Genomic DNA, 13,511 nt, shown 5'->3' with positions numbered 1-13,511 from the left:
CCCCCCCCCTGGTCTCTTCCTGTCCTGCTGAAACCAGTAATTGGAGCGATAATTACAGTTTTGAGCCTGACCTTTTCAGATGCCTACCCTTTGATTTAATTAATGAAGGCCTAACATGAGAGCGCACATACGCGTCAGATGATTTTCTTTTTCAGCTTATTTAGACTGCGCGGTGACTAATGCTATCTTTAATGCAATTTACAAATGTTTTTGCGCAAACTGCCTGGGCTTTTGACTTAAACCCACATACGAGTAGTACACAGTGTATGGTGAACGACCACTGGATGATCATTTTATTGACCTCAGACTTCCATGTCCTTCATTCAGACGTCCAAGTCCTTCATTCAGACTTTGGTGTCATTTCCTAGTTCATTATTACGTCATTCTCATCACTCATCTGATGGGCCGTTTTCTGTTTTTATAGTCCTGTATTTATGTTGGCTTTGTACACATGTTTTACATTTATGTTGCTTTGGTACTTGTATTTGTTATATTCTTGTTGCCTTTGTGTGTTTTCTTAAGTTGAATTATCATTATGATTTGCCATTGTTGTATATTCATGCATGTGTTTATGTCTTTTGTGTCTTTCTGTCTGTGTGTGTGTTTGTGTATGTATGTGTGTGTGCGTGTGTGTTTGTGTACATGCATGCATGTCTGTGTGTGCATGGGTGCTTGGTTTTGTGCGCGCGTGTGTGTGTGTGTGTGTGTGGGTATGCGTGTGTGTGCGTGTGTGTGTGCGTGTGTGTGCATGTATATATGTGTGTGTGTGTGCGTGCGTGCGTGTGTGCATGTATGTATGCATGTATATATGTGTGTGTGTGTGTGTGTGTGTATGTGTCTCCACTCTCTCCATCCTCCATCCAGAGGCTGAGGAGAACAGTGTAGACGGCGGGGGGGACCTGAGCCCGGCGGGTCCCATCCCAGAGATCAGCATCACGGGGGTGGGGGGCGAGCGCTTGGCCGGCGGAGGTGGAGGCGGCGGCATGGGGGTGGCCAACGGCGAGGCGCTGCGGAGCCGCTCGGAGGGCGAGGCGTTGGGGGGCACGGCCGAGGTGGGCCTCGAACTCCGCGCCCAGCCCGAGGTCAGGCGGCAGAAGTCTGTGCGGAGGCACCTGGAGGATGGGGGGACGCCCTCGGGGAGGGTCCACTTCTAAAGGGACCCCCTCCCCGTTACTCCCCGGCCCCCCCCCCCCCCCCATCCCCAGGATGGCACAGCCCAGCCCAACACACGCCCTGCCCCAGCCCGACCCGGTCCACTCTTCTCTGCCCTCCTGCCAACCTGTCTCCACACAGCCTTCCACCAGCGAGCACTACCCCCGCCCCTCTCCCCTAGGAAAGCCCAGAGGTACAGTGTGAGTGTGGGGAGCGAGCCGTCTGAGTGACCACAACCTCTCTTGCGTTACCTTGCGTTACCTGCGTGCTGACCGCGATCCTCCTATTGCGCCCCCTGTCCCGACTTTTTTTCCTGCACCTTCCTTCAGCGAGGTGGGCACACAGCAAAGCACTCCTGGAGTCAGTGGTTACCGAGCAAACAAAATCAAAACTTATCTTCCACCATTCCTTGTCGTCTCACCATCTGCCTTCTTGTTCGTTCAAATTGAAATAGTCGGAGAAAGTTCTTGCTAGGCAATTTTTTTGTTTGTTTTTGTTTTGTTTATTTTGGCGAACTAAAATATATATATATATATTTTTCAAATCAAGAATCAACTTGGCATGATGTTTTTGGCTTTATTTCATATGTAACCGATTGCCCAATAAAGGTTTCTGTAGTTGGGTAAAGCTAAAAAGTCCTATACGCTTTTGCTAAATGTTCCCGTCTTATAGCTGCAGTGCAAAGCTAAAGACGCCATGTTTGACCTGCGAGCATGATTGGCTAATTGACTGAACTTGAATATCAACATGGCATGAAACCGTCATTGTAGCAGAACACCACTACAATGCGTTTGCTTTTGCGAACATCTCAGAACATCGCAAAACACGTCGCGTCGAGATAACGTTTCCTACTGAACAAGATGGCGTCTGCATGGCGTCCTTGTCCTGCTGTCAGAGTCCAGGGGTGCCTGTGTGTGTCTCGGGGTGCCCGCTCTACGGCACGTCCTTGAGAAAAGTTTTCCTGAATATTAACGCCACCACAATTCCTTTCTGACTTGCTCTTCCCTTCTCTTCTAATGTCATTTCCGCTCTCCGTCCTTGTTTCTCGACAAAAGCTTCTTTTTAATTGCTATTTGCCACACACTCCAACTTCACAGCTTGCTAAGCTCTGCGGAGATGTGTGTGTGTGAGCTGTGTGAGCTCTAACCTCCACTCTTTTCTCTCTCTATCTCTCTCTTACACACACACACACACACACACACACACACACACACTCATACAGTACACACACACACACACACACACACACACACACACTCGAAAAATGCTACTCTTACATAACACAGGTTTCTATTAGAGAGCTCTGTCCTCTCGATAACGCTCTACTCAGCCTGCTTGAATTGCAGAGTTCTCCCCGAACTCGCTCTCCCTCACTAACACGTAACTACTGGGCTGCCGTTTGGAGCCGACTTCTGTGCTGATTGCTTGAGCGGGCCCACCGGCAGTTCTTGATTCGGTTCTTTTGTTGAGGGTAATTGGATGGCCCCCATTTTGGAACGCTTGGCCTTAAAGTCCTTTTCATTCAGGTAACGCCTTGAAGGTGACATCCAACATTTACAAAATATCTGAAAGTGCCCTGAGATGAAGACGTGCTGAAAAGAACTGCCAGTCAGCCCATAACATGCAGTGCTTAGTAATGTCTATTCGATTAAGAAGTTTCCGGTCTTTTGTGGCTGAGATACAGTGCTTTCGATTAGTGTGTGGCTTCAAATATTATGCTTCTGGTCTTGTGGCTGAGATGTCATTATTACTAATGGCCTTGACACCCTTCCGCTTTCCCTTGGTGTTGTGTAATTCCTGTTGCTGCCTGTAGGGGGAGACAGTGACCTATATGTCCTTCAGAGCTTTGAAGAGTGTCTAGTGCTACCAATACTGTACATCAGAAGACTTTGACAAGATTTGGGATATATTCTTGAAATATTTGAGTCTAATAACTAATGTCCCCCATTCAAAATTCATTCAAAAGACTACAGTCTTTCAAAAATCTTTCCCAAATCTTGTCAAAGTCTTCTGGTGTATGGATGGCCTAAGTAACACATTTATATCTAGTGAAGTATGGATTGAGTATTGATAAATGTACACATAAATCTCCAATGTGTGTATACACAGAATATAGAATGTATAGAGAACATTATAGAATAATAATAATAAACAGAGAGTGTGAGCAGTAAATACAGTATATGTTTTTGTAAACTGACACTATACTTTATTATATTACTATTATAATTCTTAAAGGCAGTAGGAATGTTAGTTTGTGAGCTACACTGAGACCAGAGAGGGTTGAAGCGTTAGTTAGTAACCAAGGACCTTTGCTGAGACCCTACTTGACTCGATGTGTGTGTGTGGGTGTGTGTGTGTCCACAGACGCAGTGGATCTGGGTTCCCCGGACGAGTTGATGGAGATCGCCGAGGAGGACGAGGGCTTCTGCCCGCGCGCGGCGCTCGAAGGTGGCATTAGCGGCAGCCCCCCCACCGTGGTGATCAGCAACAGCTGCGGCGCCAACGCCAGCCCCGCGCCCGCCAACGCCACCGCCAGCACGGGCAAACCAGCGGGCAAGAGCCAGCGCCGACTGCTGGGCGGCAAATCCAAAGACAAGGAGAAGGAGAGAGAGAAGGAGAGAGAGAAGGAGAGAGAGAAGGAGGGCTTGGCGGCGCCGGATCCGCGGAAGCTAGGGGGCGCCATGGGCCGCGCCATGAGCGAGAACGCCGAGCCGCTGTCGCTCAAGCGCCTGACCCTGACGTCCAGCCAGTCGGTGCCCCGGTCCACCACGCTGAGCCTGTCGCGCACGGCCAGCGCCGTCTTCTCGCGCTCCTTCGAGCAGGTCAGCAACGCGCTCGCCCTCGCCACCGGCGGCGGCCAGGGGCACCGCGCCCCGAGCCCCACGCCCGGCTCCAACCACTCGCTGGAGGTCAACCGCTACTCCGCCTGCAGCCTGCAGGACGACGGGCTCGGGGGGTACGGGATGTCCGGCGGCGACCACCACCTGAGCCCGGCCCTCCACCACAAGCAGCAGCCGTCCCCGAGCATCAGCATCCATCTGGCCCCTGACCTGTGAACTCTGACCTGTGGTGATGTCGTCGTCACACGGGCGGGACACTCACAAAGCACCCTTGTGTCTGCGCCCCCCACCCCCACTCCCACCTACACCCCCCCATCTTCTTGGTAACGAATCTTGCCTGTTGCTCAGCTTTTGAGAGACACACTCTGCCTTTCTTGGTGGATCCAACATGACACTCCTCCGTCACGACTTCCTCCACCCCAAAGTCTGCACTTACACTCCCCCTCCCCAATCCCCCCCGAAAAGCTCTTTTCTGGTTACGTGCAGAAGAAGAGGGCGAGAGGGGAAAGCTGCTCTGACTGGCGCCCCCTTGTGGTATTCAGCCATGCCTGTGGCACCTTAGAGAGAGTTCTCGGTTTTTAATTGTTCATTATTTGTTGATGGGATGTGAATCACTAAAAACTGTTTTAAATCAAGATGAAGTATTTTTCAAATTAATTATTTTCTAAAGAGTCCCCACTTCAGTCATTGTAACTGTATTTTTTTTCTCTCTCTCATTGGTGTTGTAATGGATTTTTATCCAAGATCTCTTAATAGAATTCCCCATCAACTGGTTAGGTATTGTGGACTGTGCACCGGACTTAAAGATTTAAGGTGTGACTTTTTTTATTATTATTTTTTGTTTTGTTTGGGTTTTTTGCTTGTTTTAAGTGTTGTTTTGTCGGTCTGTCTGTATGTGTGTCTCTGTGTGTGTGTGTGTGTGTGTGTGTGTGTGTGTGTGTATGTGTGTGTGTCTGTGAATACATGCATGCATGATTTTGTGTTGGAGTGGAGATGTATCTGTAAAAGTGTTGCCATGGGTGTACGTGTTCAGAGGGGATATTTTCTCAAATGATCGTGGTTTAGTGATTAACCCAGATAAATTAACTTGTACGAGTAAGAAGTGACTTTATCGGAGTAAGTAGTTAACTTATCTGGCTTGGTGAGTAAAACCACAACAACCACAAATCTTGGAATTACCCCCCTGGGTGGTTGGCTTTGCTGAGCAACATTACAAAAACGCGTCAGCTTTTTCTTTTCTTTCCTTAAAAGAATGCTTTATTTAAGAAAAGCACAGTAGCGTTAAATGACAGCACAGCACAGCATGTTCGATTAAGCAATGGGAAATGGGTCAATCAAAAATTACCCATGTTGCACTAGGCTTAAACCTAAGCCGGCACTATGTGTTTACCTAACTTCTGCCCTAGCCCTCAAATCCTCGATATGACTGTGCAGTCATATTTTTACCACTATTGACCGTATCTGTTGGTACAAATCCACCAAAATCCACCGAAACGTTTAAAACAAAGAAAAAAAGGCTTTGTTTACAACAGAATTTTGTTCCCAAGAAGCCGAAGAAGCAATATCTCTTTATTTTGATCCAGTATGAAACTGTGATAGCCCTCCGCTGTGCTCGGACTGGTGTATACTTGCAGAATGAAACTGAGCGGAGAAGAAGAGAGGAGGTGTTGTACGTACGATGACGTTTTTATGTATGCTGTAGGCTACAAACTGTGGTATTAGGAACGAAGGAGAGGAAGGTTCCATTGCAGTATTAATGTTTTTTTTTTTTTTTTAAATACAATAAATAAAAAAAAAAAATCAAAGCACATGTTTTATTTTCCTCCAAGAACAACTTCAGACCAGCGTGACGGGGGGTTGCAGAGAGGAGTGACCGCCAAGTATCTCACCCGTTGCAAAGCTCTCAGTTCTCCAGTTCTCTTTTCTGCAAATTGTATTGGCTCGCCCATCTGTACGTGATTTTTGATCGTATCATGTTACTGTCTTATGATTGGGCTGTGCGTGTGTGTGTGTGTGTGTGTGTGTGTTTGTATGATTGCAATTATTTAATGGGTAAATTGGACGAATCACTGTGGTACTGTATGATATTCACGAAATGGGAAAATAAATTGCTTCATTTGATTATTGATTAGCTTTGTCTCCATAAAGTATGTATTTGGTAAAGTAAAGGGGTGTTTTTTTTAATTCACAATGTGGAAATGTAACAATCATGACTCCAAATTTTTGTTTACAGAAATGTGGAAAAATGCTCTTGTGAATTGTACATATTATTGTACTAAAGTTTTTTTGTTGTTCTTTTTGCCTTTTGTCTGAAAGTAACTCAACGATGGAACTTCTCGGATAATAAAATGTTTATATTTCTCTCTGGGTCCATGTTCTTGTTTCTTTGACTATGGCAGACTGTGTTCGCTGGGCTTCCTTATGAGTACACCCAACACTTCCATGCTTATAAAGCAGTGTGCTGATTGGATGGATTTCACCTCATAATTAAGATGCACTGCCATTTTAGAAGTAACTATGAAATCTATTTTAACCTAGTGCTCTCTTTCTCTCCATGTCTCACTCTCTCTTTCACACCCACACACACACAACTTATTGTTCTTATTCTGGTGCCTCCAAGTTCTCATTTATTATTGAGGTACCTTGAATAATTTACAAGGTAGACATTCACACTGCACTAACCTGCCTGGCCTTAGATCATTTGAGCTCTGACTCTTGATGTGTTTGATTGACACCTACTTTTAATTTCTCAGTGCAGGTCTTTGAGTGCATACAATGACAAAAGCCTCCACATTCTGGGTGTTGTATACTGTTGATAACTGGTATAGAACAAACAGGGTGTCGCACCAGCATCTCGCAGCCTGGTGGGTGCGTTAGCTCCAAGAGTTTCACAATCCTTCAGTCAAAAAGAGAACTCGCACACCAATGTTGCCGATGCAAAATTTACATTGATAACTGAAAATAATTCGAACCAATTTATATGATTCCGCTCTGTCGCTGTGAAGGCTGTTACATTATTAGATGTAATTAAGTTTAACTATAATCTAAACCAGTGGTTTCCAACCTGGCGTCCGGGGACGAGGCAGCGCTGCCTGCGAGGCACCATTGAGGGCCTATAATACCAAAGACCGGTTTCCAACCTGGCGTCCAGGGACCCCAATAGGGGCCGCCAGAGATTGCAGGGGGTCCGCACAGTGTTGTTTGGGCTGAGGTTGAGATTACCAAAATTATATTTGCACACATTAAATGTATAAAATCCCAATAACACACCCAGTTGGATAATCAAAACTCTATAATCCAAATTAAAACAATGTCTTGAGTGTGTATGCGGGTGGGAGTTCTGGTAGGAGGCCCTGGCTTGTCTTACTGTAGGTACAGACAAGGGGGCATTCAAAGTATAAAGGTTGGGAAACACTGATCTAAACCGATGCAACAGATTGTAATCTCCCAGTCATGGTGGTGTTGTGGCACAGGTAGCCTACTTTCGCCAGATGGCGCCAGAGTGCTTCCCAACAAATCGGATTCGACGGTGTCGTAAAATAATGCACAAGTCCATTTGCGGCCATGCATTGCAACCACATCAAAGGTGGTAGATGGGCCCTGCCTCAATCATGAGAGGAAAAATCACTCTAAAACATTAATTGATTGATTTTGCCTATGATTTTCAGGGTTGTGTAACCAATTAGTCATTCACCAACTTAAATTCATTTATTTCATGGTGTGTATCTGCAGTCGTTAAATTAGAGATTCAAATAAGTTCATTTTATATTTCATCTTTTTTTTTGTTTTAATTAATCATTTCATGTTAAACAATTATTTTATGCTTTATTTAATTATTTTCATTGTTTATTTCATACACTTTTTATTTATAGTATTTGTTTCATGCCATAATCATAGGCTGAATTAGTATGGAATTACATTTTGAAACATATCAAAATAAGTTTCTTATTGGTGAAGCCAAACATTTTCATTTATACAGTAGTGCTTTGAAACACATGGGGGCAATGCTCTGTCGCTAGTTTGGAGTTTAACACGGTTTTAAACTCCAACTCCCAACTCAAACTCCAGTTTAAAACCGTGTGAAACTCCAAACTAGCAACAGAGCAATTGCCCCGTTACGTTTATCATACCATAATATCAAACAGCAACTGGTGTGTACCTTTATGCCAGAGGCCATGTTCCATGGTACATCTGATTTAACACAACACAAACTCTCACTGAGTGGAGGATGCTTTCTTTAAAATGTACTGTATTTTACAACTGCAGTCTGGTGGAGTCACTTCAATGTCCATAATAGCATCCAAATATAAAAAAAATGACAGTGAACAAATAATCATACAAAAAAACTGCATTCTACGCACATACACACAAAAAAAGACATACACGTTTAAATCATTATGTATTTAGCCTGTATAGGTTAAATTAAGAGCCTGTACTGTCTTTCAGCAACAATAATAAACACACTCTTCTTCAGTTAGCTCCATCCTCTAGTTTTCAAACTCACACACACACACACACACACACACACACACACACACACACACACACACACACACACACACACACACACACACACACACACACACTCACACACACTCACAAACACACACTGAACATCCACCTTATCCCGTGAGCCAACGACGGTCGTCACCAGGACACTTCAGTTTTCCGAAATCCGCTTCTCTATTCCCAGTTGAATGAAGCTGCTTTGTATTGATTTGAAGTGCTTTCCTTTGAAGGTACAGTAGTCTGACTGAAAGACCCCCCTTGCCCCCCCCCCCCCATCACTCCTCTCCTCTGTCTCTCCAGGCCTTGAAGCCGATGAAGGCACTGCCAGCGTAGCACAGAGACACCAGGAAGGCGAAGAACTGCACAGAGACCAGGCACACACACACAACAGAGAGGAGAAAGGGAGACGGTGCATTATTACAAAAATAATGCACGTTCCAAATAGCACACCACAATAGGAAATTTGACCAAGCAGTGGTATAATACATTACATTATATTACATTACATGATAATATAATAATATACATTATATTACATTATATTACATTGTTTATTGTTGTAAAAATTGCTCTAAAAGTCGCTTTGACTGCAAAGCAATTTCCCATTGCCAACCAACAAACAGAATAATTGGCAGACACTTTGATTCACAGTGACTGGCGACTGACGAGCTCACCGTGGACGCAGCCCAGCTGTTGTAGTTGTGGTGCCCTCTGACCCCGTGGCCCACTAGCGTTGCCTCGACAACCGCTGCCACGAGGTAGAGTAACGTGGCGCTGGTGTTGAAGATCAGCACCTGGGACCGAAACACAGCACGGGGGGATTCACCGTGAAACACAGCGAGGGTTATCCAGAGCCATTCATGGTGAAAGCAAGTGCTTGGCAAACTGCCACTCACTACAAGTAAACACTTCCTATATGTGTGTGTGTGTGTGTGTGTGTGTGTGTGTGTGTGTGTGTGTGTGTGTATGGAGTTGCTAGCCTCTGCAGCGTATACACACCACTGTGGTCCAGGACACCTGTGGGATTCTGGAGTGGGCCTGCGTGAGGAAGAGGATGAGGAGGAAGAGTGTGAGCACCCAGTAGAAGACGGCCACGAACATCACCCAGCCGAACGGGGACATGCGGAAGTAGTCCGTACCGGCGATCAGTCCACACACCAGCAGACCAAGCACCTGTGGAGGACACAGGTACAGGTGTGTTATTACACAGGTAGGTGTGTGTGTATGTGTGTGTGTGTGTGTGTGTGTGTGTGTGTATACCGGCGATCAGTTCACACACCAGCAGACCAAGCACCTGTGGAGGACACACCACTTTTTAGTACACAGGTGTGTGTGTGTGTGTGTGTGTGTCTCAGCAGTTTGCCACTGTGAGCAGGTGCTGATTCCTGCTGGAAAAGGATGGAAGCATGAAGTGCTCTAAAAAAGTATTGACTTTTGACTTGATAAAACACAGTGCACCAACACCAGCAGCCGACATGGCACCCCAAAAGCATCACTGACTGTGGAAACATCAAACTGGACTTCAAGCAACTTGGATTCTGTGCCTCTCCACTCTTCCTCCAAACTACTGGAACCTTGATTGGACGCTGATATCCAAATGAAATGCATTTTGTTTGGACCACCGAGCAACGGTCCAGTTTTGTCTCTTACTAGCCCAGGTAAAGGCCCATTCATGCGCAACGTGTGCCAATTTATGTCCATATTTTGTACATACAGTACGCTCTACCCAGTAATGTCTTCATACCTCCGTCCGTATTTTACGTGTGAATGCATAGCGCCCCCACTTTTTCCTGTGGTATTCCTGTGGTATTGCTCGGTATTGCAACGTTTCATCCGTTTCATCGGTAATCGTAAGCTCCTCAATTTCGTGTCAAAGTACGGACGAAATCAATCGAAATCGAAATTTGAAACACTCCACCATTTCCGTATCCGTATTTTATGTTGAGCACGAATGGGCCTTATGACGCTCTAACCTGGTCTCTGATTCAGGAGTGGCTCGACACTAGCATTGTGCCCGTTATAGCCCATTCATGGACACGTCTGTGCATGGTGGCTCTTGATGCAGACTCCAGTCCACTTCTTGTGAAGTTAGAGCGTGCTTGTACATTCATTCAAAGATTGTTGCTGCCATATAGACAGTTAAATGTATTGCAATTCTGGCCCAAGCTGGGGCGCAACTGGCACCACACCTTCACCGCACGCCGGCGACCCGGGTTCGATTCCCGCCCCGTGGTCCTCTCCGGATCCCACCCCAGACTCTCTCCCCCGTTCACTTCCTGTCATTCTCCACTATCCTATAACATTAAAGGCATAAAAGCCCAAAAAATACATTTTTTTTTAATTGCAATTCAATCCGGTGTTCCCTTAAGACCCAAGTCCTAATAAGTTCGAGCATGCACGTAAGGAGCCTTAGGATATCGACAACTCATGGATAACACTAGATCACCATTAATTAATTAACTCTGAGGCAATCTTCTATGTCAATCCTGATGAAAAGTGAAAAAATGTTTTTCAAAAACCTTTTTGACCAGTGTGATCAAATCAATGTATATAAATGTTATGTGCTCCTAGAGTTCTAGCAACACACCTGTTCCGTGACCTGTCCCTACTCTGCCTCAGGTAGCTCTGACCCGGACACTTGACCTAACGTTGCAGTGCAGTCAAAAATGTGTGAACTTCTATTCTAATATGTGCCGGAACACCTTAATGAAAAAGGTAGGCGCACCAGCAACGAGTTCACCTAGAGCCCTGCTCTGTACTTCTATGCACGTGCATAGAAGTACAGAGTGTGTGTGTGTGTGTGTGTGTGTGTGTGTGTGTGTGTGCATGTGTATGATGTGTGTGTGTGAGTGTGTATGGTGTGTGTGAGGTTGTGTATGGCGTGTGTGATTTTGTATGGTGTGTGTGTGCGTGCGTGCATGTGTATGATGTGTGTGTGTTTGCATGCGTGTGTGTGTTTGAGTATGCCGATATGGAAGTGAGTGTGATTACACAAGGAAACAGTTATCATCATTTGGCTGCTTTGAGCCCCAGAGGCGATGTTCAGTTTCTCTTTCCTCTCCATTGAGCGCTGCGATAACACCATGGAGAAGGAAACGTGCAGCTGGTTTTGAATGACCATTTGAGTAAGTCCCACCTAACACATGCAAATGGACTGTGTGAATGCAAGTGGACTGTCATATCAGCTATAAGAGAATTAGCAGATAGAGTGTGTGCCTTTTACGACTTGCTGTACTCTAATGAATTCATATGAACTCTCCGAGCTCACTGTTGTGTTTTCCATGGTCTCTGTGATAAAGTTGAGTTAGAGTCACAGAAATCTTTTTTAAATCTCTGATTGATTGAATGAACGGTTCATACATGAATGAAAATATCAAGCTGCCCTTTACAATGCCTCCTCAATCATGTCATCTTAAACCAGTATCAGCTTCCTTGACTGAGATAGCTGACAATGATCCAAAGTGTGTAAAGAGTGTTTTTTTTTTGTCTTTTTTCCCTATTCTGTGACATTCATATTGGCTAAATAAAATATTGTTTTATGCTGTAGCCTAGGTTTCTGCAGTTAATCTGTAATGGCTGACAGTTGGCACCCATTCCAAACACAGGGACATTTGAGTAATGTTGTCATAACTCAGTAGGCTACTGGGAACAAAATAAGTAGGCTATACACAATATGAAAATATGTCCTATGAATCATCATCAAAGATCTGAAGTGGTCTGATGGACAACTAATCAGGATGAAAGGCTGAGCTTTCCTGACATGCTATTCACAATACCAGAGGCAAACAACAAGTGCCACCCATATCTTACCTAACAAACCATGTGCAACATTGTTTAACCTCTTTGAAGTCGTGATACAGAGCAAAGCCACTTCATTAACTTACACCCATGTTACATCCTAGCAACCAGCCACTCCAACCGGCCTAATGGCGCTTGACAAAGGGCCATTCTCTCACTGAAATTCCAGAGCTCACTCAAACCGAAGATAAGAGGCACCACTAGGGTCTGTGTGGAGGTGTATGGTTGCAAAGAGTTTCTATTCCTTACAACAGTGACTATTCTGAATTTGAACGTTGAAACGTAATTAATGTAATAGTTAAAGCCACTTTGCCCATACCTATTAGAGATTAGGGAAGTAAACTGGCTAATCCAAGTAGCCTAAACAATGAGAAAAAGTAGTTCTTCCATACATATCATTTGTCGGAGGAAAATGAGGTTTGGTGCTTAACAGCGAGTGAATATTGAGGATGAGGAAAAAGTTATGTTTACAGTAATTGGGCTACCCACCACCTCCGCACAAGCCAGCAGTCCTGCCGCGCTCTTGATGAACTGTTTATCGCAAGGGATGCTGGACACGGTGGATAAATGGTCGAACTCCAGGTAGGGGTTGCTGCTCGTGTTGATCACGGCTCGGGAGCCCCCACTCTCCTCCATTTCGGAACAGCTCTCGATTCCCGTTTGGAACAACCTGGCTACCGTTACGACAGGACAATATATTCCAAACTTGTCAGAAACAGTCAGAACTTCCTCTGAGAATAACGCGACAAATTACACTGAAGAAACACGCCACCATCGTGTTTGCCTGACAACGCCACTTCGAATAAAGAAGAAAAACATTCTGAAGTATAATTCAGACGCGCATCAGTCCCCCTCCAAAGGTCCACTCGTATCTGCTACTGAACACGTGCACGTTCACGCGCGCGCACGCAGACACTCTCTCTTTCTCTCCCTCTCTCCCAACATGGCATGGGTGATAAACTGGGACTTCAAGATGCCACCGGATTTAACAGTGAAGAGTTTTAAAAAGTTGGTACTACATTAAGGAGAATAGAACTAATACACAATAATGTAAACACAATCAATAGTCTAATGAAAACACATGAGGAAAATACACAATGATGTAATATATTACAATATAATATTTAAACCATAACTCAGAAACACTTCATTAACATTTTGATGGCAAACTAATACGGAGAATGGTGTGTAGGTCTAGCCTATCCATCCATG

The 13,511-nt window shown here is 45.0% G+C and overlaps 2 protein-coding genes across 3 annotated transcripts in view; one reads left to right on the top strand and one right to left on the bottom strand.

Annotated features, from left to right (window-relative positions):
• Nucleotides 1-6,353, top strand: part of hycc1 (hyccin PI4KA lipid kinase complex subunit 1) — a 60,025-nt gene extending 53,672 nt beyond the window's left edge. For both annotated transcript variants that reach the window (XM_062530027.1, XM_062530028.1), the window contains exon 11: nucleotides 3,517-6,353. In XM_062530027.1, coding sequence (XP_062386011.1) covers nucleotides 3,517-4,208 — 692 coding nt within the window. In that variant the 3' untranslated portion in view covers nucleotides 4,209-6,353. The remainder of the gene's footprint in view (nucleotides 1-3,516) is intronic.
• Nucleotides 6,354-8,766: 2,413 nt separating this feature from the next.
• On the bottom strand, nucleotides 8,767-13,156 carry cmtm8a (CKLF-like MARVEL transmembrane domain containing 8a). Its single transcript, XM_062530026.1, has 4 exons — nucleotides 12,789-13,156; nucleotides 9,501-9,674; nucleotides 9,176-9,295; nucleotides 8,767-8,860 (listed from the first exon to the last, which is right to left on the bottom strand). Exons 1-4 carry the CDS (start codon nucleotides 12,933-12,935, stop codon nucleotides 8,777-8,779), a joined length of 525 nt encoding a protein of 174 aa, XP_062386010.1. The 5' UTR covers nucleotides 12,936-13,156; the 3' UTR covers nucleotides 8,767-8,776.
• Nucleotides 13,157-13,511: the final 355 nt, after the last annotated feature.

The sequence above is a fragment of the Sardina pilchardus genome, chromosome 24, assembly GCF_963854185.1.
Source record: "Sardina pilchardus chromosome 24, fSarPil1.1, whole genome shotgun sequence".
Taxonomy (NCBI): Eukaryota; Metazoa; Chordata; class Actinopteri; order Clupeiformes; family Clupeidae; genus Sardina; species Sardina pilchardus.
The sequence above is the reverse complement of the archived record's forward strand: the minus strand, read 5'-3'. Positions and strand labels throughout refer to the sequence as shown.